Source organism: Muscardinus avellanarius, assembly GCF_963383645.1.
Source record: "Muscardinus avellanarius genome assembly, chromosome: 19".
Taxonomy (NCBI): Eukaryota; Metazoa; Chordata; class Mammalia; order Rodentia; family Gliridae; genus Muscardinus; species Muscardinus avellanarius.
The window spans coordinates 4217530-4241906 of NC_137805.1; the positions used below are offsets into that span (position 1 = coordinate 4217530).

General features: G+C 34.3%; 1 protein-coding gene across 1 annotated transcript in view; it reads right to left on the minus strand.

The window, feature by feature from the left end:
• The window catches only part of MACROD2 (mono-ADP ribosylhydrolase 2), a gene marked incomplete at both ends in the record, with an annotated part of 2062459 nt that overhangs the window by 1963735 nt on the left and 74347 nt on the right, over positions 1-24377 (minus strand). The window contains one exon of the mRNA XM_080716162.1: positions 21942-22049. Within this exon, the coding sequence (XP_080572288.1) occupies positions 21942-22049 (108 nt within the window). The remainder of the gene's footprint in view (positions 1-21941; positions 22050-24377) is intronic.

The window sequence follows — 24377 nt, forward strand, 5'->3', positions numbered from 1 at the left end:
TATAAATCAAACGTTGAGAGTTAAAACAAGAATACTGCTTTGAACTCCTAACAACTATATCTTCAGTCATGTATTTAAATAACTAATAAAATACATTTTCCATAAAAGAATTGCCATTTACATACCTTTTGCAGATATTATAATGAAAATAGGTATCTTTCTCTTAAAACCGTAAATATATATTCATATTCTAAACACTGCAAACTGCTAAAAGAAAACACAGGGTCAACACTCTAACATATAGGCACAGGAAATAATTTTCTCAATAGTACCTCTAAATTCAGGAAATAATACCAAGAATTAACAAATAGAATGGTATCAAATTAAAAAGCTTCTGCACAGCAAAAGAAAATTTCTGCACAGCATAAGGAAAGAGCCTAAAGAATGGGAGAAAATCTTTGCCAGCTATATTTCCCATAGAAGACTAATAAGTAAATGCTGGGGGTGATGTGGAGGAAAAAACACTTATACAGTGTTGGTAGGGTTGCAAATTAGTACAGTCACTATGGAAATTAGTATAAAGTTTCCTGTATAAGACTAGGGATAGAACCAGCATATGACCAGCTATACCACTCCTGGGTATTTATTCAAAAGAATTAAAGTAGGTCGGGCATGGTGGCACACGCTTGTAATCCCAGTACTTGGGAAGCTGAGACAGGAGGATCTCAGGTTTGTGGCCAGCCTCAGCTACTTTGTGAGACCTTCACAACTTAGTGAGACCCTGTTTCAAATTAAGGATAAAAATAGGGCTGGGGGTGTAATTCAGAGGTAGAATGTCCCTGGGTTCAATCTCTAGTACCACAAAAAAAGAAAAAATAATTAAAGTCAGTATACTGTATTGGCACATGCAATTCAATGTTAACAATAGGGCAATTCACCTTCACCAAATTATTAAACCAGCCAAGGTGTTATTCAACAGACAGATGAACACACACACACACACACACACACACACACACACACACTGGAGTTTTCTTCAGCCAGAAGGAATAAAATTATGTTATTTGCAGGAAAATGGATAGAACTAAAGAACATCATGCTAAAAGAGATAAGCCAAACTCGTGAAATTGATGGACACATACCATCTCTCACATGAAAGTTAAATAAGAAAGAATAAGGACCTCGTGGGAACTAGGAGAGAGACCAGTAATATGGTAGAAGGAGATCTAAGAAGGAAAGAAAGGAGGAGTTGAGGAAGTTCATGGAAGGAAACAAAAACAATGTTATGTTTATATGTTAATTTCTCACTACAGTACAGTTATAATGCACCAATAAAGGCCGGGCGTGGTGCCGCACGCTTGCAATCCCTGCGTTTCGGAGGCGGACACAGGAGGATCACGCAGGTTCGAAGCTAGCCACGCTGGCTTAAGAGACCCTGTTTCCAAATAAAAAAGTATAAAAACAGGTCTGGGAGTGTAGCCCGGAGGTAGAAGTTTCCAGGAACCCCAGTACCACCAAAAATAAATAAATAAATTAATTAATTAATGCACCAATAAAAAATAAGCAGTTTGCAAGAAAGTCAGTTTACTTAGTAATGGTCACACTCTAGTAAATGACTAACCATTTGGCACATATAATTTCTTTGTATTTATATTTCATGAAATCCTACCAAAGTTATGATGTTATCCACTAAAGGCATATTTCTTAATAATTTGAGGCTTATTATTAATATGCTATATTAATAAAATAACATACAACTCTAAAACTTTTACAAAAATGATTTGTTTACCATGTCACAATTTTGGCTAAATGATATCTTTTATATTTATTACAATATATATACACATATATTTAAATATAAATGTATATTTATATAAATATATATATATATATATATATGCATGTATATCTCCGAATAGGAGAATCTCAAGCTTTACAGTGGTATAAACACCTCAGGATATTTTCTTTGATTATTTTTCATAATCAAAGAAACTGTAATCTTTATATATACCTTGATATCATAAAATTATTTTCCAGATTTACTGAGGTTTAATTGACAAATAAATATACATATTTAAAGTGCAAAAGGATATATTTTTATATATGCATAAACTGTAAAATGTTGACTACAAACATGCTAATTTGCATATAGATCCTTACAGTTGATGTGTGTGTTGAGAATTAAGACATAATCTCTTACCAAATTTCAAATATAAAATGCAATCTTATTGTGCTCAATTAAGCAGCACATACACTTTTTTTTTCTTTTTGCAGTATGGGGAATTGAATGCAAGGTCATTCTACCTCCAAGCTAAACCCTCAGCCCTATTTTTTAATCTTTATTCTAAAAAAGAGTCTTACTCGGTTGTTAAGGGCCTAAGTAGCTGCGGCTGGCCACAAACCTGTGATCCTCCTATCTCAGCCTCCCAAGTGGCGGAATTACAAGTGTGTGCCACCACACCTGACTCAATACCTTCTTATTAACTACAGTTACCATGCTACACAATAGTTCACCAGAACTTACTCAGCTTATAAAGAAAACTTTGTGCCCTTTGACCAAGGTTTCTCCTTCCCAGTCTCTTGCAACCACTATTCTAATTTTGTTTCTATGAGATAAAAATTTTTAGATTCCACATGTAAGTAATATACTGTAGAAGAGCTCCAACATCTTAAGAGACATTAATACTTCCAATATATCATGTAGTCTTAATATCCTGTAGTCTTCCAATCTGGCTTATTTTATTTAGTGTAATTTTCTCCAGATTTATCTATATTGTTGAAAATAACAGGAATTCCTTCTTGTTTTAGAGATTAATAATATCCTGTTCAATGTATGTGTAGGATACACACACACACACACACACACACACACTGACAGGCATCATTGAGGTTGTCTCCATATCTTGAATAAAATACTGCAATAAAAATGCAAGTGCAGATTTATTTTCAAGAAAATTATTTCATTTGCTTTGTATATATACACCTAGAAGTGGGATTACTGGATCATGTGCGAGTTCTATTTGTAATTTCTTAAGAAACTCCCATATTGTTTTTATAATGGCTATATCTATTTACATTACCATCAACAATGCATAAGAGTTCCCTCTACATCCTAACCAACTCAAATTATCTTTATCCATATATACATTATACACATATAATAGCAATTCTCACAAGTATGAGATGTCTTATTTTGGTTTAGACTTGCATCTCCCTAATAATTGGTGATATTAAGAACGGCTGCATTCCATATTAGCAATTTAAATGTATTCTTTAGAAAAAAATGTCTATGCAGGTCTTTACTCATTTTTTCAGGTTTTATGTTGAATTTTATAAATTCTTCATGCATTTTCAACATTAACTGCTTATCAACTATGTAGTTTGCACATAATTTCTCCCATTTCATGGGCTGTGTTTTCATTTTGTTGATTCTTTTGCTTTGCAGAAGCTTCCATGACAAACAGAAACTCAAGGAATTTGTCTTCAAAACCAGCACTAGAGAAAATACTCAAAGAAATTAACTACAAAGAAGAAATAGTAATACACACCAGAACCAGAGAAACAAGATTTTCCATCCAGCAGACAACTAAATAAAGAAGAATATATTCATTTGTTTATAGGTTAAAATCTTTGGAGATTCATTATTTATTTCAGTCTTTTTCCTATTTCTAAATTGTATTTCTAAATTGTATTGCTTGCTTTTATTGTTGCTAATTTTTAGGATCTCTATTTGGAATATTAATATACCTTCAGATATAGTATTTGGAAATATTTTATCCCATTCTATCAGTAACTTTTAACTCTGTTTACAGTGTCTTTGGATGTACAATTTTTTTATTTTTTAGGAAGTTTGTTTACCCTTTTGTTGCCTGTGCCTTTGGAATCATATTTCATTCACCAAATGTTCTTGGAAACTGTCAAAAATAACTTGACCGTATATGGAAGAACTTATTTCTAAGCTTTTTATTTTACTCTACTGGTTTATATATCTGCCTTTATAGCACTGTTTCAATTATTGTAGCTCTATAAGGTTTGAAATCAGAAAATGTACATCTTCTAGCTTTGTTCTTTTTCGAGATTGTTTTGGGTATTTAGAGTTCATATTTCAAGTTAGGATAGATTTTTTTCTGGAAAAAAATAATTGTATGATAGTTTTACCTTAAAAAAAAGAAAAATATCCTCTGGTAAGAAAGAAAGCAAAAATATGAATTTGTCTCATTCTCTTTATAAATGAAGATGATGTTAATGCTAACCTAATTCTAGTTAAATATCAGTGAATATGCTCAACTCCTGCAGTGTTCTGTACAGTAAAGATAAACTTGCTTCTGAAACAACATGCTTATCTCAGTGTTTAATGGAAAATGATCTCGTCAGTAATTTTCAAACTGTTATAAGTAGAAACCCCTTTTTCATAGTTCAATACTTAGAAAAGTAAGGGTCATAATAACATATAAGACTTGATATAAAACATTATTCTAAGTATTTTAGAAATAGGATCAAATAAAAGGTCCAGGTTCAGAAAACTTCATAGCAAACATAAGTTTCTCTGGAAAGCAGACCTCTTAAAAAAGATGAGCATAAAAGGATGTTAATTAAGGTGCTCCCTTGGGATCAAACCTATGAATAGGAAAGGGAATTTAGCAGATTTGGACAGAGGAAGAAGTTCAACTATGACAAAGTTGACAGTAACTTATTAATATTTGATACTACATCTTCAAGGTCTCATATAATGTGGAAGAAATAACAGACAAGTAAAGTATCCCTTATCTGAAATAGAACCAAAAAGGTTTCATATTTTTTCAGATTTTGGAATATTCTCATATATATAATAAGATATCTTAGTGGTTGAGCTCCAATCTAAGCTTAAGATTCATCTATATTTCATATCTATCTTATATAGATAGCTTGAAGGTAGTTTTATAAAATATTTTTAGTGCATCATTTTAGCACTTAAAAAGTGTTGGATTTTAGAGCATTTTGTGTTTTGGATTATTAGATTAGGGATGCTCAACCTGTATTTATAAATAATCAGGGTTTATTTAATATTTGTATGAAAAGTGATGATTTATCACCACTGAAAACTCACATATTGAGACAAAATTAAACATTAAACATTATAATTTAGCCTAGATATCTGATGAAAAATTCAAAGGATATAAGTAGAAAATTTTAGGTATATCATTGTTAATTTTTAGGTAGGTCATATAGTTCATAATAGGTGTCAACTTGACTAGACTACAAAGTGCCCAGATATTTGGTTATACATTTTTCTGGGTATTTCTGTAAGGGTGTTTTGGGATGAGTTCAACATTTAAAGTGGTAGACTAAATATAACACATAACTCTCTCTGGTTTGGAAGGCTTGAATAGAATAAAAAGGCTGACCTCTCAAATAAGACAATCCTTACTGCCTGCCTTTAGTCTCAAACTAAAATATCAGTTCATACTGAGTCTCAACCCTGCCTCCTGTCTCAGCCTCCCAAGTACTGGGATTACAAGCATGTGCCACCATGCCTGGCTCTGTTGAGGTTCTTGATGGCTTCCCTTGCCATACAAAAATCTCTTCAATTCAATGAAATCCCACATATTGACCTGCCTTTTAGTTTCTTGTGCCTTTGGGATTATTTTGGGAAAGTTATCTGTGCCTGTGTGTTGAAGTATTGGACCTATGCTTTCTTCAAGGAGCTGCAAGATCTCTGAGTGGGAAAGTAGGATTTATTTCCATTTTTCTGCATATGGTTAATGGGTTTTACCAATACCATTTGTTGAAGAGGCTATCTTTTTTCCAGTGTATGTTTTTGGCCCCTTTGTCAAAAATCAATTGGCTGTGTTTGGATTTGTATTGAGTCTTCTATTCCACTCCAATGGTCTATGTGTCTATTTTTATTACTATAGAAATAGAAATAAAATGCTGTTTTTATTACTATAGTTTTGTAGGATAGATTGAAGTCATGCTTCCTGCATGGTTCTTGTTGCTGAGAACTACTTGGAATATTCTGGGTTTTCTGTTGTTCCAAATGAATTTAAGGACTGATTTTTCAGTGTCTGAAAGGTATGACCTTGGTAATTTAATGGGTATTGCATTGAATCAGTAGATCACTTTTGGAAGAATGGCCATTTTGATAATATATATTCCAAGAACATAAAAGTTCTTTCCATCTCCTAAGGCCCAATTAAAAGCAGCAAAAAGCCAAACCAAGTCACCAAAAATTGAATGGTGGCAGAACAATATCTAGCAGACAGAACAGGGAATAGCAAAGTAACTTCTGTCCATCTCACCTCAGAAAAGTTGCCAAGGCAGCCAGCCACTCCATCTTGGCCTGCTTGCTCCACGCTGGGACTGCTGGCACTTTAGCCCCCAGAGTCACCTGGCAAAAATGCCAACGACTTGATGTGAAGAAAATGACTACATATTTTCAGCATCTTAAGCAGCCAGAATCTGTGGTATCAGTGGTACGCAGCCCATATAACCCTCCAGAGACCTAGAACAGTGCTCCATAGTAAGTGAACTATGTATCTCAGTGGGAGACCTTCTAGGGTGGCCGCAGTGACGCTCCTGGCAAGCAATAGGTTCATGGGGTCTGAGACTTTGCAGTCTACCCCTGTAAAGGCTGGGTTGGAGGCTGCTGCCAAACATAATGCCCAGGGTGCAGCACCAACACAGGGTCTCCAAAGATCACTCCATGATTATATTGGATACTCACCACCAGTGTAGGCAGAGAGAAAAACTCAGGCCTAGGGCCTGTGGAAATCACGAAGCCCCATCCTTACATGGGGTTCATTACCCACCTCCTACGTAGACAGAGGCATAGGAAGAGACCCTGTGGAGAGCTTAGAGACCCAAACTTGCAGTAGGAGAGGCACCAGTGGTACTCAGCACCTACACTAACAGAAAAGGATAACAGCTCAGGATCTTAATCATTACAGGAGACCCAAAAGTGGGACTGCAAACTGATATCACTATTCTAGGTTACTGAGCAAATGGGAATGCTTGGAACATGCTCGAAAACCTACCATAGCCAGTGGATATTAGTAGGTCCTTATCATTTGTACATATGAACATATGATCCATAATAGTAAGAATTTCCTTGTCAATGTAGAGTATTTAGGTATAGTGATACGAAGTGGATTTAATATAAGACACAGAAAAAATGAGAAAAAGTTTGGAGGAAAGAGAGTAAATAGGAAAGAGGGAGGAAGCTTGTAAAAGGAATGGGGAAGAAAGAAATAAAACAAGCATAGAAATAACAACCAACCAACAAAACAAACAAACAAAAATCCCTGCAAATATGCAAGTACAAAGCAGACTTGGCCTCTGCATTCCTCCTGCATCTACATAGATACTTTCAGCTGTTTAGTGTCTACTGGCTATATATTCAAGATCTCATATCTCTAACACGTATTACATTACTACACTTAAACTCTCATACTACTCAATTATATCCTATACTTAACCCTATTACTACACCCATCACTCTTGTCTCCTTCCCTCTCACCCAACCCTTACCATTGAATATAACACAACTTGCCTTGTATATACTAGCTGACACCTCTAAATTCTTAATGCTGAGATTGGACCAGAGAGGCAAACCCACAGAAAGGACTGCCAGACATTAAGAATAAATTAACCACAGCTAACAGAAAGAAATGCCCCACAGCCCACACATTGAGGTTTAAAAATACATAGGTCACAAACTGTTCTGCTCACACATCTAAACCAATTCCCTGTAAAGGAGGTAACACCTGACCTTAACACCTACAATCCATCAACACTGTCATTGCACCCCTACCAGTCTTCCTACCAGTCTCTGCCACTATCTTTTGAGCATCAAATCTAGAAACTCTATCTTATTCATCCTGTTCCCAGGCCTTAGAATGATACCTGCACTCTACAAATATTTGTTGATTGTGTTCTATATGACTATCAATGCATTAGGCATCAGGACACAGAGTTTGATATACCCATGGTTTGATGTACCTAATTTCTCTTAATTTTCATAAAAATAAAAAAGCATAAGTCAACAGAATTGAGGGAATTGTCAAAAAACTAAGTGGAACCCTGAAAGCAAAGTATAAATTCACTGGAGACAGAAAGCAAATGAACAAATGAGGTATTGGGGCAGAGGAGGTAGACAATATACTATATACATTTAAAATTAAAATAATGAACTATATAAAGCTATATGAAAATCTTATGTAGAAAACTCAGCATACCAAAGTAAATCTAGTCTCTAATAAAAAATGAAAAACAGTATTTAAAACTTAAGAGGCTAATGCCAGCCTCAATAACTTATTAAGACCCTCCACAATTTAGAGAGATCATGTTGCAAAATAAAAAATAAAAAGGGCTGAGTTTATAGCCTGGAGATACACTGCCCCTGGATTCAATCAATGAAGGAAGGAAGGAAAGAAGAGAGGGAGGAAAGAAGGAAGAAGATTGAAATAATAAATAAATAAATAAATAAATAAATAAATAAGCAAGCAAGCAAGCAAACCAAGGCATTAGGCCTGCTAAGTCATAGAAAGTAGAAAATGTTCTATTTCTGATTTTAGATAGCACTATTTTACCTAAAGTCCTGATTATAAGAAACAACTTAGCCGGGCGTGGTGGCGCACGCTTGTAATCCCCGCTCTTGGGAGGCTGAGACAGGAGGATCACACAGGTTCGAAGCCAGCCTCAGCTACTTAGTGAGACCCTTCCATTTACAAAAGTGGAATTCTTTATCAATTCCTAAGAAGTTATAAAGTGAGTATTCTATTAAATAACTAATAGCATAAAGTATAATGTATACATTTGTGGGGTTAGCCCTTTTGGTTCATATTTTTCCTATTACTACTAACATCATTGTCAACAGCAGCAACAACTACTACTACTTGTGGGTAATTCTGATGCTCACTAAAGTTTGGCACAACTTATTAAAAAAAAGAGAGAAAATCAAACAATAACCTATGTATTTTTTTGTCCTTTGGGTTAATTCTCAAGGGCTAGTGCTGGACTCAGTGACCATTTCCCTTTAAAGATAAAATTGAAAAGCCAAGTTCCTGAAATTACAAGGTTGGAGGTCTGTACTATGCTTCAGGGGAAAATGCTAAAAGACCAAGAGGAGGGATTGGGGAAGGATATCAGAATAATTCAACAATGATTCCTTCAGGATTATGAAGATATGATTTTAGTAAGCTTGATCATGAGAATGATACCCAAAATTTGTCTGACCTATCCTGCCAATGACAGTGTTGTGCCACTTTGTAAGTTTCTGTCATCTTGATTATTTTTCACTGTCTTAATTTTTTGTGTGTGTGGTACTGGGATTCCTGGAAACCCTTCTACCTCCTGGCTACACTCCCAGATTTATTTTTTATACTTTTTAAATTTGGAAACAGGGTCTCTTAAGCCAGCACAGCTGGCTTTGAACCTGTGCAATACTCCTGGGTCTGCCTCCCAAGCACGGGGATTACAAGCGTGCGCCACCACACCCAGCCAAATTCTTTGTAAAGATGCCTCAGGGCTTGAGAAATTATAAGAATCCTCTGATGTTTTTTCCTGGAGATATATTATAGATAAATATTATTATTCATGTGCCCCATTCCTCATTTCTTTACTTCTTTCGTAGAAATTATGTTACCAGCCTTCCTCTATCTTCTTATAAAATATAACAGTTCATACCAAAAGGCAACTCATCTAACACTTTAGCTCCATCTGCAGCTACAGATGCCTAGAGACGATGACATGTAGGAGGAGGTGCCTATCACCAGGCTTTGGACAATCAATCATTCTATCATCTCCTATTGTATTCTTTTGCTCTGTCATTTTTTCACAGGACACATTTGGTTTTCAAAGATCAATATCCAATTTAACTTTCTATGTACTATAAGTCAAGTCTTTTAAAATGATTAAATATGTTTATGATTTTGAAGCTATCTTAAACTGTAGCAGCCAGACCCTAAACCAAGAGTAATTAATGAAGCTTATCCCTGTGAATTCCAAGTAGAGTCTGAGTATAAGCTGTAAGAGACTTGTTACACTTATTTCTTACTGCCAAATAATATTGCTTTAATAGATACTTAAGTAAAATGAGTCTAATTAGAGAATTTATAAGCACTCAGAAAATGTAAAGTTATGAGCTTTAAAGAAATATTTTTTCTGTTCATTATTTCTTGCTCTAGACACTATAAAACATGTTTAAGACCAGAAATTTAGCCAGGTGTGGTGGTACAAACCTGTTATCCCAGTACTTGGGTAGCTGAGACAGAAAAATAGCATGGTGAAGGCCAGTACTTCTAACTTAGTAAGATCCTGTTTCAAAATATAAAATTAAATAGTGCTGGGGTATAGCTTAGTGGTTCAATCCCCAGTAAAACACACACACACACACACACACACACACACACACACACACACACACAATTTCTATATGTCTTTATGTAAAGAAAGAATTATATTTATGACATTATCTAATATGTTTATTATTTCACCAGTGAATTAAAATTAATAATTTTTAATTTATAAATTATCATCCATGAACAAATAAAACTCAGTTCAAGGTCATAATTATAAACAAAAATGGGATCATATAAGAAACCTGGTTTAGACACTTAAAATAACTTATTCCTAAGTGTCCTCTGAAAGCTTAATATGGTCTCTTCAACCCAGTGGTGTTGGGCATGTTTCTGAATTCATTTACACCTGAAAACCCATGAGATAAAAACTCTAACTGTGTGATAAATTAAGTTGCCAAATGAAATGAATTAGTGATCAGTGAAACTGCCTGATAAGCTGTCAGATCCATTTTGGACTGGGATTCATCCTCGTTCTCCTCCTGCTCATTAAGCTCCAAATTCATGGCAACTCCAGCCACAAGCTGTTTATGTGGGGAGGTGCAGCTAGCCTGGTCAACATTCCTATACTAATACATTTATTTAAATATTTCTCTGGGAGGATTCAAAATGGTGACTGTGGGGTACAACACATCTCAGTAGCTAAAACAAAGTTCAAATACAAAGAAGACAGTGTCTTGAAAAAAAATGAACAAAGCAACAGAAGATATGCACAAACCAAAAGACAAACAGGAACCAGGGCAGAAGGAAATTCAGTACTCTGAGCATGAGATCCAAGCAAAAGGCCTGAACCACATGGGGTGGTGGCTGGCAATATCTCAAGCTGCAGGCCCAAAACATGATTGCAGACTCCAGTGCTACCAGCTCTGGGGGTCACAGGGGGTCACTCCAAGACTACACTGGATGCCCTCTACCACCAGTGCATGTAGGGAGGCGTAGGCCCAGGGTGGGAAGGTGCAGAGCACAAGGCCTGTGGCCACAGAGCCCAGGGTGGAAAGCACAGAGCCAGGGCCGGAGAGTGCAGAGTCCAGGGCCAGAGGGTTTGGAGCCCAGAGCTAGAGGCGCAAATCATAGAACCGAAGAGCATAAAGCACAGGGCTGGAAAGAGCAGAGCCCAGGGTGGAAAAATGAAGAACCCAGAGCTTACATAGAACTCATTAACAGTGACACCCCACGCCTTGACACCTAAACACAAAGCTGTCAGAGGCAAGAGAGGGACACAAACATAAAGTAGGTCTAAACGCTGACAATAGGTTACAAAGCAAATGAGAGACATTGTAATATACTCCAGAACCTGCCACAGTGAATAGACATACAGGTATTATATAGGCCCAGGCCCTATAAATGTAAATCAGCAGGACTGCTGCGTTTTGTTTTTTGGGGGGGAGGGTTGGCTTCTTTTTCTCTCTCACTATCGCTAGTTATTTTTGTTCTTTTCTTTTTCTATTTTTGTTCTTTCTTTTTTTCTTATTCCTTTTTTTTCTTTTGTTTTTTTTGTCTTTGGTTTTATTGTTAGTTTTTTAACTTGTTTTGTTACTTTAAGCATATTTGTTTGCTCCTTCCCCCAATTCCTTTTACAAACTTTTCACTCTAGCCTATCTACTCTCTTCTCTCAAAACTTTTTTCCCTTACTGTATCTCCATGCTTTATATTCAAGCTATTTCATACATCCATACCTAAGTACCCTAATAACTACAAGAATCCTATTATCTAACCTTCTCTCATTCTCAACTAGATATGACCTTATTATACTTAAATTCTTACTCAACTTAATCATATCCTCTACTTTACCTGACTCTGGTACCCAACACCCCAACTCCTCCCCCCTTACATAACTCTCACCACTGAAAAAAGTACTGCTTACCTGTGCGTGAACCTGCTGACATCTTTAAATTCCTACTGCTAAGATTGTATCAGACAGATTACTCAAATAATCACACACAAAAAAGAGGATGCCAAGACATCAGAAAAACAAGTCCAGGAACCCTAAAAATATAAAAATTAGAAACTGAGAAAAAAAAGGACAATCATGAATATTGACCTACAAGAAATGCAAGAAGAATTCTGAATACTAGTCTTCAATATGATGAAAGGCCTCACAGCAAGTATACAGAAAATAAAAAAGGAAATGAAGACATGCCAAGACATCAGATAAACAAGCCCATGAAACCTGAAAATAAGAGAATTAGGAACTGAGGAAATAAGAAAAATCACAAATACTGACCTACAAGAAATAAAAGAAGAATTCTGAATCCTGATCTTTAATATCATGAAAGGCATCACAGAAAGTGTACAGGAAATGAAAAATGGAGACATTAAGAAAGAATCAGAAAGAAGCCTGGAATGAAATGAAAGAGTCAATAAATGAAATGAAGACACCAATAGAAAGAAATTCTGGAAGATTAGAGGAAATAAAAAATAGAATATCACTGTTAGAAGAAAGTTCGTTCAAAACTGAAAGCATAGCTGACAGCACAAAGAAGTCATTGCAACATCAAAACCTAAACATCCAACATGTATGAGACAACATGAAACGTCCTAACTTATGGATAAAAGGCATTGAAGAAGGGATAGAGTTACAGACCACGGGGATTCAAAACCTCTTTAGAGAAATAATTTCAGAGAATTTTCTAAACATGAAAAGAGACTTGAACATACATGTACAGGAGACATACAGAACACTGTTAAGATCAAAGTAGGATGAACCCCCGCCATGTAATAATCAAAATGACCTACACAGAGGCTAAGGAAAGAATTTTGAAAGCAGTGAGAAAAAAAGAATGGGTGACATATAGAAGCAAAACAATAAAAATCACCCCAGACTTTAAAACCCAAGTCATGAATGCCAGAAGAGACTGGTATGATGTAATCCAGACCTTGGAAGAAAACAACTTACAACCAAAACTGCTGTATCTGGCAAGGTTATTATTAAAAAATTAATGGAAAAACAAGTGTTTCATGATAAGCAGAATCTCAAAAATTCATTAATTCGCCGGGCGTGGTGGCGCACATTTGTAATCCCCATGCTTGGGAGGCAGAGACAGAAGGACTTCACAGGTTCAAAGCCAGCCTCGATGGCTTAAGAGAACCTGTTCCCAAATAAAAATATAAAATAGGTCTGGGAGTATAGCCCGGAGGTAGAAGGGTTCCATCCCCAGAACCACACACACACACACACACACACACACACACACACACACACACACTAAAAAAAAAATCATTGAATTCAAAGCCAATAATAGAGAAAATACTTAAAGAAATAAACCTTAAAGAAGAAAAAAGAAGCAAATTTCAGAACCAGAGAAAAATTGAAGATGATCAGCAGGGAAATTAAGCAAAGAAAAAAATAACATTATATAAAACAGAAGATAAAACACAAAATGACAGGAAACAAAAATCATATTTCAATAATAACCCTGAATGCGAGAGGACTTAATTCACCAATTAAAAAACATAATCCAAATATATGCTGCTTGCAAGAAACTCATGTTATAGCCAAAGACATTCATGGGCTGCAAGTGAAAGGATAGAAAAAGATATATCATGCTAATGGAGACCAAAAAAGGGCAGGGGTAGCATCTTGATATTCAAGAAAACAGACTTTGAGCTAAAACACATCAGAAGAGACAAAGCAGGGCACTTCCTTTTATTAAAAGGAACAGTCCACTAAGAAGATATAATGATAGTAAATGTTTATGCCCCAAATGTGGGTGCATGCACATTAGTAAAAGAAACCCTTCAGGATATCAAATCTCAAATAGACCCCAAAACAATAATATTGGGAGACTTCACCACTCACACCAGTAGATCTTCAAGGCAAAAGATGAGTAATGACTCTTCAGAACTAAAGAAAACTATAAACCAAATGGGCCTAAAAGATATATACAGAATATTTCAACCAGGAAGAGCAGAATAAACATACGTCTCAGCAGCCCATAGAACCTTCTCCAAAACAGATCACATCCTGGGCCACAAAGCAAACACCAGCAAATTAAAAAGATGTAATATAATTCCCTGTATCCTTTCAGATCACAATGGAATGAGTGTAGAAATCAATAACAGGAATACCAAAAGAAACTATTTAAATACATGGAGATTGAATGATATACTATTGAATGATGAATGGGTAAGATCAGAAATAAGGGGAGAAATAAATTCCTGGAATTAAATGAAAATAGAGACACAACTTACCAAAATCTATAGGTCACACTTAACATAGTGTTAAGAGGATAGTTTATAGCATTGAAGGGCCACATAACAAGAATAGAGTTGCCAAGTAAAGAATGTAATGATACATCTCATGGACCTAGAAAAACTGCAACAGTATAATCCCAAAATCAGCAGAAGGCAAGAAATTATTAAAATCAGAGAAGAAATAAATGAAATAGAGAATAAAAAATTCAAAGAATCAATAAAACTAAAAGCTGGTCTTTGAAAAGATAAATAATATTTACAAACTCCTGGCCAACCTAACCAAAAGAGAGAGAGAATCAACTCAAATCATTTAAACCAGAAATTAAAAAGTAGACATCATCACAGACAGTGGGGAAATTCAAAGGGCTATCAGAAACTATTTTGAAAATTTATGCTCCAATAGACTGGAAAACATGGAAGAAATTGATACATTTCTGAGCATATATAATCTATCTAAATTGAACCAAGAGGACATAGCAAGCCTATACCAACCAAGAGCAAGCAAAGAAATAGAAACAGTAATAAAAATGCTGCCATAAAGAAAAGCCCAGGCTCTGACTGATTTCTACTTGAATTGTACAAAACCTTCAGTGAAGAACTAATCCCAATACTTCAAAACTTCTCTGGGAAACTGAAAGAGATGGAATTCTCCCAAATTCCTCTGAGGCCAGTATCACATTAATCCCCAAACCAAATAAAAATACCTCTAGAAAGAAAAATTACAGACCAATATCCTTGATGAACATAGATGTAAAAATTTTAAACAAAATACTAGCTATACAGATTCAAAACCATATCAAGAGAATTTTACACCACTACCAAGGTGGTTTCATCCCAGAAAAGCAAGGCTAGTTCAACATATGCAAATCAATACACGTTATTCACCATATAAAGAGAACTGAGAACAAAAACCACATGATCATATCAATAGATGCTGAAAAAGCATTTGACAAAATCCAACACTCATTCATGTTGAAAGCACTGAAGAAAACTGGAATATAAAAAATGTATTTCAACATCATTAAGTTACTATATAATAAACCCAAACCAACATCCTGTTGAATGGAGAAAAACTGTGAGAATTTCCTCTAAAATCAGGAGCAAGAAAAGGATGCCCACTATCACCAGTTCTTTTCAATATAGTCCTCAAGATTCTTGTCAGGGCAACAAGACAAGAAAAGAATATCAAAGTCATTCAAATAGGAAAAAAGGAATTGAAATTATCCTTGTTTAATGATGACATGATCCTTTATCTAGAAGACCTTTATCTAGAAGAACTCAACCAAAAGACTACTGGAGCTGATTAACCAATTTAGCAAAGTTGCAGGATAAAAAATCAACCTAAAAAAATAAGTTGCTTTTCTATATGCCAACAATAAATCCACAATGAAAGAAATAAAAAAAACAATTCCATTAACTATAACCTCAAAACCAATAAAATACCTAGAAATAAACCTAACCAAAGATGTAAAAGACTTCTACAATAAAAACTATAAAACATTAAAGAAACTGAAGAAGACCTTGGAAGATGGAAAGATCTCCCTTGCTCATGAATAGACAGAATAATATCTTTGAAATAGTGATCTACAGATTTAATGCAATTCCTATCACAATACAAATGGCATTCTTTACAGACCTATAAAAATGAGTAATAAATTTTATATGGAGAAAGAAAAGACTCAGAATAGCCAAAGCAATTCTCAGTGATAAGAACCAGGCAGGAAGCATCACAATCCCTGACCTCAAATTATACTACAGAGCAATAGTAGTAAAAACAGCATGGTACTAGAACAACAATAGACATACCGACCAGTGGAACAAAATAGAAGATACAGAAACAAACCCACATACCTATAGTCAATTGATCTTTGACAAAGGGGCCAAACTAATATGTTGGGAAAAAGATGGCCTTTTCAACAAGCTGTGCTGGGAAACCTGCCTATTCATTTGTAGAAAGATGGAACTAAATTCTCACCTCTCACTGTGCATAGGAATCAACTTAAGATGGATCAAAGATTTGGAAATTAGACCAGAGACTTTGAAGCTATTAGAGGAGGGCATAAACTCAACACTCCAACACATAAGCACAGGGAGTAACTTTCTCAACAAGACCTCCAAAGCACAAGAAATTAAAGCAAGAATTAACAAGTGGGATGGCATCAAACTAAAAAGATTCTGCTCACCAAAGGAAACCATCAAGAACCTAAAGAGAAAGCCTATACAATAGGAGAAGATCTTTACCAACCACCACTCTAATAGAGGGTTAATATCCAGAATATACAAAGAGCTCAAAAGACTCTACACTAGCAAAACAAATAACTCAATCAAGAAATGGGCAACTAAATTGAATAGACACTTCAGAAAAGAAGAGATACAAATGGCCAATAGATACATGAAAAAAATGTTTAAAGTTATTAGCCATCAGGGAGATGCAAATCAAACTATGCTGAGATTCCACGTAACCTTAATCAGAGTGGCAAGCATAAAGAAGTCAGATAACAACAAATGCTGGCGAGGATGTAGGGAAAGAGGAACTGTTTTACAGTGCAAATTAGTTCAGCCACTATGGAGATCAGTGTGGAAATTCCTTAGAAAACTGGAAATGGATCCACCATATGATCCGACTATACCACTCCTGGGTATCTTTCCAAAGGGGTTGAAATCAGAGAACTACAATAACATATACATAACCATGTTCATAGCAGCACAATTCACAATAGCCCAAATATGGAACCAACCTAGGTCTCCATCAACAGATGAATAGATTGCAAAATTATGGGAAATATACACAATGGAATTCTACTCAGCAATAAAGAAGAACAAAATCATGTCATTCACAAGAAGACGGAAAGACCTGGAGAACATTATGTTAAGTGAAATCAGCCAAGCACAGAAAGAGAAGGGACATATGTTTTCTCTAATATGCCCAAATTAGGGAGTATTAGGGATACCAGAGGGGACTCTAGATAATGGAGGGAAACCTCTGCAAAGCTAGAAAGAAAAGGTAGGAGAGAAAGAAGGCTCAGGTTGATTAATGGAGGAGCTACATTCGAATATGTGTATAAGTGTGAATGTAGCATGGTCAACCCGGACTCTCATTGTTGGGAGGGGGGAAAGGAAGCTTGGGGGGAGGACACCAAGCATTGTGTGACTGTATGACATTTTCAATATGATTCAAATAAAAATAAAAAATATAAAAAATTAAAAAAAACATTTATCTGGTCATTTATTCTCTTCATAATCTCAGTGTGGAAAATATATAAACTCTACTACGAAGTTTAATTTTGGACACAACAGATTTGTGATGTGTCATTATATTAAAGTTTAACAAAGTAAATCAGATTGCACCTCAAGGTCAAAAGAAGTTGGGAAAATTTCATGCCATAAATTGCTTCCTCAAAGTTATACAAATGACTATGATTACTGAAAAAGCTGCTGCCTCTGCACTGATACTTTGCCAAGATCAAATATTTATGTCCTTGTTTTAAAGAAAACATTGAATATTTCTGAAACTAGAAAACTAAACAACAGAAGAATGTTGAGAAATAATCTTCCCTTTATCAAATGACTAAAATCTTCTTTCACATAATGCCAAGTTTAATAAACCATTGTCAATCAAAAAGCATCACATTTGAGATATAAAGAATATTTCTCTAATCAAATATCAAGCTTAGATTCTTTTATTTTGAAGTATATATAGAACTATTTGGTTGTACATATCAAAAATGCTTAAATTTTCATAATTACATAATCACAATCATAATTTCCCTTCCCAAGGAATAACCAAAACTTTTGACAAAGATTTATCAACTACAATGATGTCTCAGCCTGTTTATAAACAGTAAAAAATGAAATAGTCTAGATTTCCAACAATGAGAGAATGACTAACATTCACATATATGATTAAATATCATGCAGCTATTAACATTTCAATATAAAGTGATCATTGTAAACAAAAAATTAAGCAGTCATCAGATACAAAATTCACAATTATGCCAGATTTGTCAAAAACAAACTACAAGTATAAAATAAAAAGAAAATAATTTGAACATTAAACTTTAACAAATAATAATATATATGTTGGGAATTATAGATATGGTGTTCTTTTTAAAATTTTAAATGTTCCCTCGTTATATATTTCTTTTTTATTCAGACCAAAAATATGTTATCTTTTTCTAAAATCTCTAGTTGACTAGTTGTATGATAAATAAAATATGTTTCCCCAAATACACTGAAAGATTCTCAAAGAGGGGGAAAAAATCTAAATACATAGACCAAATGCTCAAGCAGCTACTGCCACTTACCTCTACTTTTTTTTTTCTTTTATGTTCTTAAAGAAAGCCCCAGACCTTGTTAGCTCAATGGGATATTTTCTTAAAAGTAGAGACAGGGGGGTCAAAAATAGAATAAAACTCAAAAGGAAAATTTCTTGGCAGCCATCCATCTCCCTTGGTAATTATTTATTTTCTTTTGAAAATTACCCTCTAATTCCTTAGGGGATGTCACATTTAGTTTAATTCTACAAATTCCTTCAGAAAAAAAAAAAATCCCGAATTTTAGAAAATCAAAGTGATAATTCAGAGAGCAGAAAAATGTGGTGATGCAGATGCAAAGCTAAATGACATATAAAAATAATTTAACAAATTACTTCATTCTCATTTATCCTTCACTCTGTCCTTACAGAAATTGTTTTCTACTTATCTTCACACTAGATAAAAGGTACTGAGATCCAATAGCTATAAGCTCAAATTCACCGTAGTAAATCTTCATTAAAATTTTCATTAAATATTTATTAAAATATTACCACTTGGCCTAAGTCATTCATTTAAAAGAAAATGTATAAAATAGCAAATACTCGTGAGAATATAGAGCAATCATAATTTTCCTACACTAATAAAATTACAAATTTATATGCCCATTTTGAAAACCATATGACAGTATGTACAAAGGCTAAAGTGCACATATTCTATGATATAGATATTTCTATCCCAGATATAGACCCAACAGAAATAGATACCTATTTACAAAAATATATTAACACACACTCACAAATACAATGTGTTGGAATGGTCACTACAGTACTAATAGACCCAGAATAGAAACTATCTGTCTATTAGCAATAGACTGGGTATATAAATTATGACATATTCACACAATTAAACATTAATAACAATTATAATGATGGTCTACATTGCTATCCAGCAATATGTATCAATCCTGCAAGCATAATGGTAAACAAAAGCAGCCAAACACAGAATATATACTATATCGTTCCATTTATAAGACAAATCTAAAATAAAAAAACTAATTTATGCTGCTAAAAATCAGTATAGTGAAAAATTGTCCTATATTCACTACAGGATTTTATAAGATACCAAAAAGAATTTTGTGGTACTAATAATGTTCTTTTTTATCTGGATGCTATTACACAGGAAGGATTTTTGTGAAATTTTATTGAAGGTGTGTGTGTGTGTGTGTGTGTGTGTTGTGTGTTGTGTGTATGTGTATGTATTATTTCTTGGCAAAAAGTTAAAATAATTATAATACAGAAACTCAATAAAAAATAAAATTTTAGTGCTTTGTGTTAGAGAAAAAATTTCATTGAACCATGTAGTGGCTGTCAATCTTGTCCTAAAATATTCTAGAGTATATGAACCTTATTTTTCTAATGATTTAAATTCCAAATTTAAATTTCTAATTTCCAGATTCTAATGCACCTTACTTTACTTGAACAAAACCTAAGAATAGCATGTATTTAAAGACATGAATGTGACTAAAAATATTTCTCTAAAGTAAAATTTCTTAAGGGATGGTGATATAATGGTAGAGCACTGGCCTAGTGTGCTCACGGCCCTCTCCAGCACTGGGGAAAAACAAAACAAAACAAAAAAAAACAACTTCCACCATATGCACTTACTGCCTAATTCACCTATATAAAAACTTCCATATTATATTCAACTTTTTTTACTTAAGTTATGTCCAGCTACTAGATGGCTACCTATCTGATCATGTTCCTATCATGATTTTTGACATAACTATGATATTCATAACTAATTAAAAAACCCACCACTTATTCCTAAAGTAAATTAGAAACATTACTTCCTTGGCCATTGGTTCATATAAATTACCAACAATGTTGTAGAAAGGTGTTTATTGTAGAGCTTCAGAATTGGACTTTTCCTGGATATAAGTAACTACTACAAAAGCTAAAATTTTGGGACATAGAATAAACCCTTTTAGTTGATCATATACCCAAATTTTTGTGTATAAGTCTTCAAAATAACACCAAAATTACCCAATAGCATTGATATCTTTCATATAAAATATCTTTAGTAACAGGACCCAGCAGAATAATTCTGCTACCATTTATTGAGCATGTCTATATACTAGGCATGACAAAACACTTTGCATCTCTTGTGATTATGATCATTTCTTTGGATTTTCACAACAGTTCTGTGAATCAGGCCCTATTATTTTATTTTCTACCAATGAGAAAACTGAAGTTCAGAACAGTTCAGTAATTTTCTAAAGTTCATTTAGCCAAGAAAAAGCAGATTTAAAGTCATGATTGATCTGACTCAAGCCCTCTATGATTAACAACAATGGAAATGACTTCTTCTTGGCATATATGGGTAGAAAGAAATAAAATACACAAGTAAAAGAAATAATATTTTAAGTAATGGGAAGTATGCCCTTATTTTAATGTTCTTTTTTGGATAATGTCTCTCTTTACCTTGGTCTTTTGTTATAGTCACTTTCATCCTGTAAAGGGCCTAACTATAAACACGAATTATAACCATCAAATATCCTCATATTGACATTTATTTTTATAGAATCCAACTATTATGTCTTTCCTGATATAAAGTCACATAGTAAAATATATAAAAGACATAGACCACAATAAATAACATGTGACATTTTCCCCAATGTTCAAACAGGAAAATTAGGCAATTTATTATTAAAATAATTAAAATATGCCTGCCATAATGAAGCATTTCCTAATAAAAATGAAAAGCTAAAACCAAGCAACTGAGGTTTAGAATCACAGAAATAATTTCTTTGCATTTTACTTTATTCTGATAATAGTTTAATCACCTTTATATCACCTATTTGACGCATAGAAATAGCTAGTAAACTTGAATTTACTTTGGCCAGTTATTAACTCAAGCACAAAACTAACAATCATAAAGCTGCTAAAGTTCCTTCTGAAGACCTTCCTGCAAGAATCTGCCACTTGTCTAGTGTTCTAGAACATCACTGTCAACTAGTATCACTTGCTCTAGACAGTATTATAGACTGCACATTAATTGCAACACATACAATAAGTCATCAGTGTTTTTAGTAAAGAAAAAAGGTATACAATATTTCTATTCCTAGAAGGATAGTTTTCTCAATTATTTACATTTCTGTTTATGACAAATACTCTGAAACAATAATCACATAACAAAAATCATCAAAAAATGAATTACTCACCCGCATTGACTATAGCATCTACCTCTAGCAATGTGATGTCACCTCTATAAAGAGAAACTTTTTCACTCAAACGTTTTTTCACTTGTGATGTTTCCTGAGTATTTTCTTCTGTAATAAAATGGGAAACATTAATAGGAATATTGTTAATCTGACATCTATGCAGTCAAGACCACAAGATCCAATATGAGTCACATTATTACAAAAAACAAGTAGAAATAGTATGTAAATAGGGTTTAGTCTTTGTTTTGCATTCTTCGATGCAAATGCACTATCATGTACATAATGGGCATTTAATATACAAGGATAAGTTATTCAACATTTATTACTAAGCATTTATAATTAGTATTATTATAAAACACCCATTTAAAATAAAACTATATACCACCGCATTCACAAGGAGATAAGAAAAATGTGCAGTTACACAGACAAAATAATGTTTGCAGCAAAGGAACTCATTTCTATTTTTTATAGGTACTTAAAAAGCATTCTAAAAAATATTTACTCTAGCACAAAAATAGGATGAGTTCTTTGCTATTTCTAAGAAACAAGCTATCTGTCAGAATGGGACATTTCAAGACTGTATGAATTTCTAAAACTGCTCCTTTCTTTTTCTTATTTCATTGGTACACTCTAATCATACATCTTGTTGAATCTCGGGGTAACAGTGGCATATGTGTACACAGCACCCACTGAGCCTTCCCCCAAGTCCCACCCTTATTCTGTCCCCTCCCCTGCTCAGCACAGTGACTGACTTGATAAGTGTGTGTACATCATGTCCACTGAGGCATTCTCTCTTCCCCTCTCCCATCTCCCTCAATTAGGTCATCTTCTTCACTCTGGAGTCTTCCTATGTTCTGTTTTCTCCCTAGCTTCTGAATATTAGGAAGAACATTTGGTTTTTCACTTTTTGTGACTGACTAATCTCATTTAACACAATATTCTCTAATTCTATGAATTTTCCTGAAAATGACAAAATTTTGTTCTTCATTTTAGCTGAGTAAAATTCCATTGTGCACATGTCCCATCACTTTGTAATCCATTCATCTGTTGGTAGACATCTCAGCTGGTGTCATAGTTTGGAAACTGTGAATTGTGCCACTATAAGCAAAGAAATGCACACATTACTCTGGTAGTTTGGTTTCCACTCTTTTGGGTAGATACCCAGGAGTGATATAGCTGGTTCAGATGGTAGGTTCATTCCCATACTTCTGAGGATCCTGCAGACTGTTTTCCAAAGTGTGTGTGTGTGTGTGTGTGTGTGTGTGTGTGTGTGTGTGTGTGTGTTTTAAACTACTCCTTTCTTATTGAATTGTGTAATTAGCCTTTCATTCTGAGGGCACCGCTAGATATAAAAGAAAAATAGCTCTAGTTAGCACACCACACAACAGCCAGCCAGTTGGTAAATGTATAACAAGCCAAAATCATGAAATTCTAAAATTTGATATTTTAAATGTTTTAGGGCGATACTACAAATTAGAATTTCCATTTCTTTTCAACAAACAGTAACGTTAAAGGAAACTAAACCTATTAAACCAAAATCTATAAAATCAATGTTTTAAGAAACATTGTTTGTATCATATTAAAAGCTTTTTAGCCGGGCATGGTGGCGCACGCTTGTAATCCCCGCGCTTGGGAGGCAGAGACAGGAGGATCGCGCAGGTTCGAAGCCAGCCGCGCGCGCTGGCTTAGGAGACCCTGTTTCCAAATAAAAATGTAAAAATAGGTCTGGGAGTGTAGCCCGGAGGTAGAAGGGCTTCCAGGAACCCCAGTACCACCACCAAAAAAAAAAAAAAAAGCTTTTTAAATGTAATTCTAGGAAAGCAGATTTATATCCTCAAACTTTGTATATTTATCATCCTTACATTTCTTTCATGAGAGAAGATAATGCTATTCATTCACTAAGATACCTCAGGTGGCCAAACAATTTTGAGTTATCTGATAGATTAGAAATGATTCTAATCTATTCTGATAGTTTAGAAGTTATGAGTAACTTAAATTATCTTTGGGTCCTAAGAGCCAAAGTAAAAAATGAACTAAGGAAATAATTTTTGGATATTATAATGATTATTTTCCTCTGCCATGAAAGCAATCCCTTCTTAACAACTGTTCTCCTTAAAGGATTCTAATGAAAATGTTCACTGATGGTACTGATATGGAAGAGGAGATATTGTGGGAAAACTGTATGTTAAAGGAGTTGAAAAGGCTTTGGGAGACTTCAGCATATACAAAAGCCATAGACATGAAACATATTTCTACAACATGAAAGTTGTGCATAACATGACTAGTTGTGGTCATTCCTTCAAGTTTATACTAGGTTGTCCAGTTCGGCTTCCAGGGATTCCAGGGGCAAAGAAAGGTATTAGTTTTCAACAAATGCCAAGTCAGAAATTAGGGCAAAAAGAAAATGTAAATGTTAGTTTGGAGAATTATAGCCAA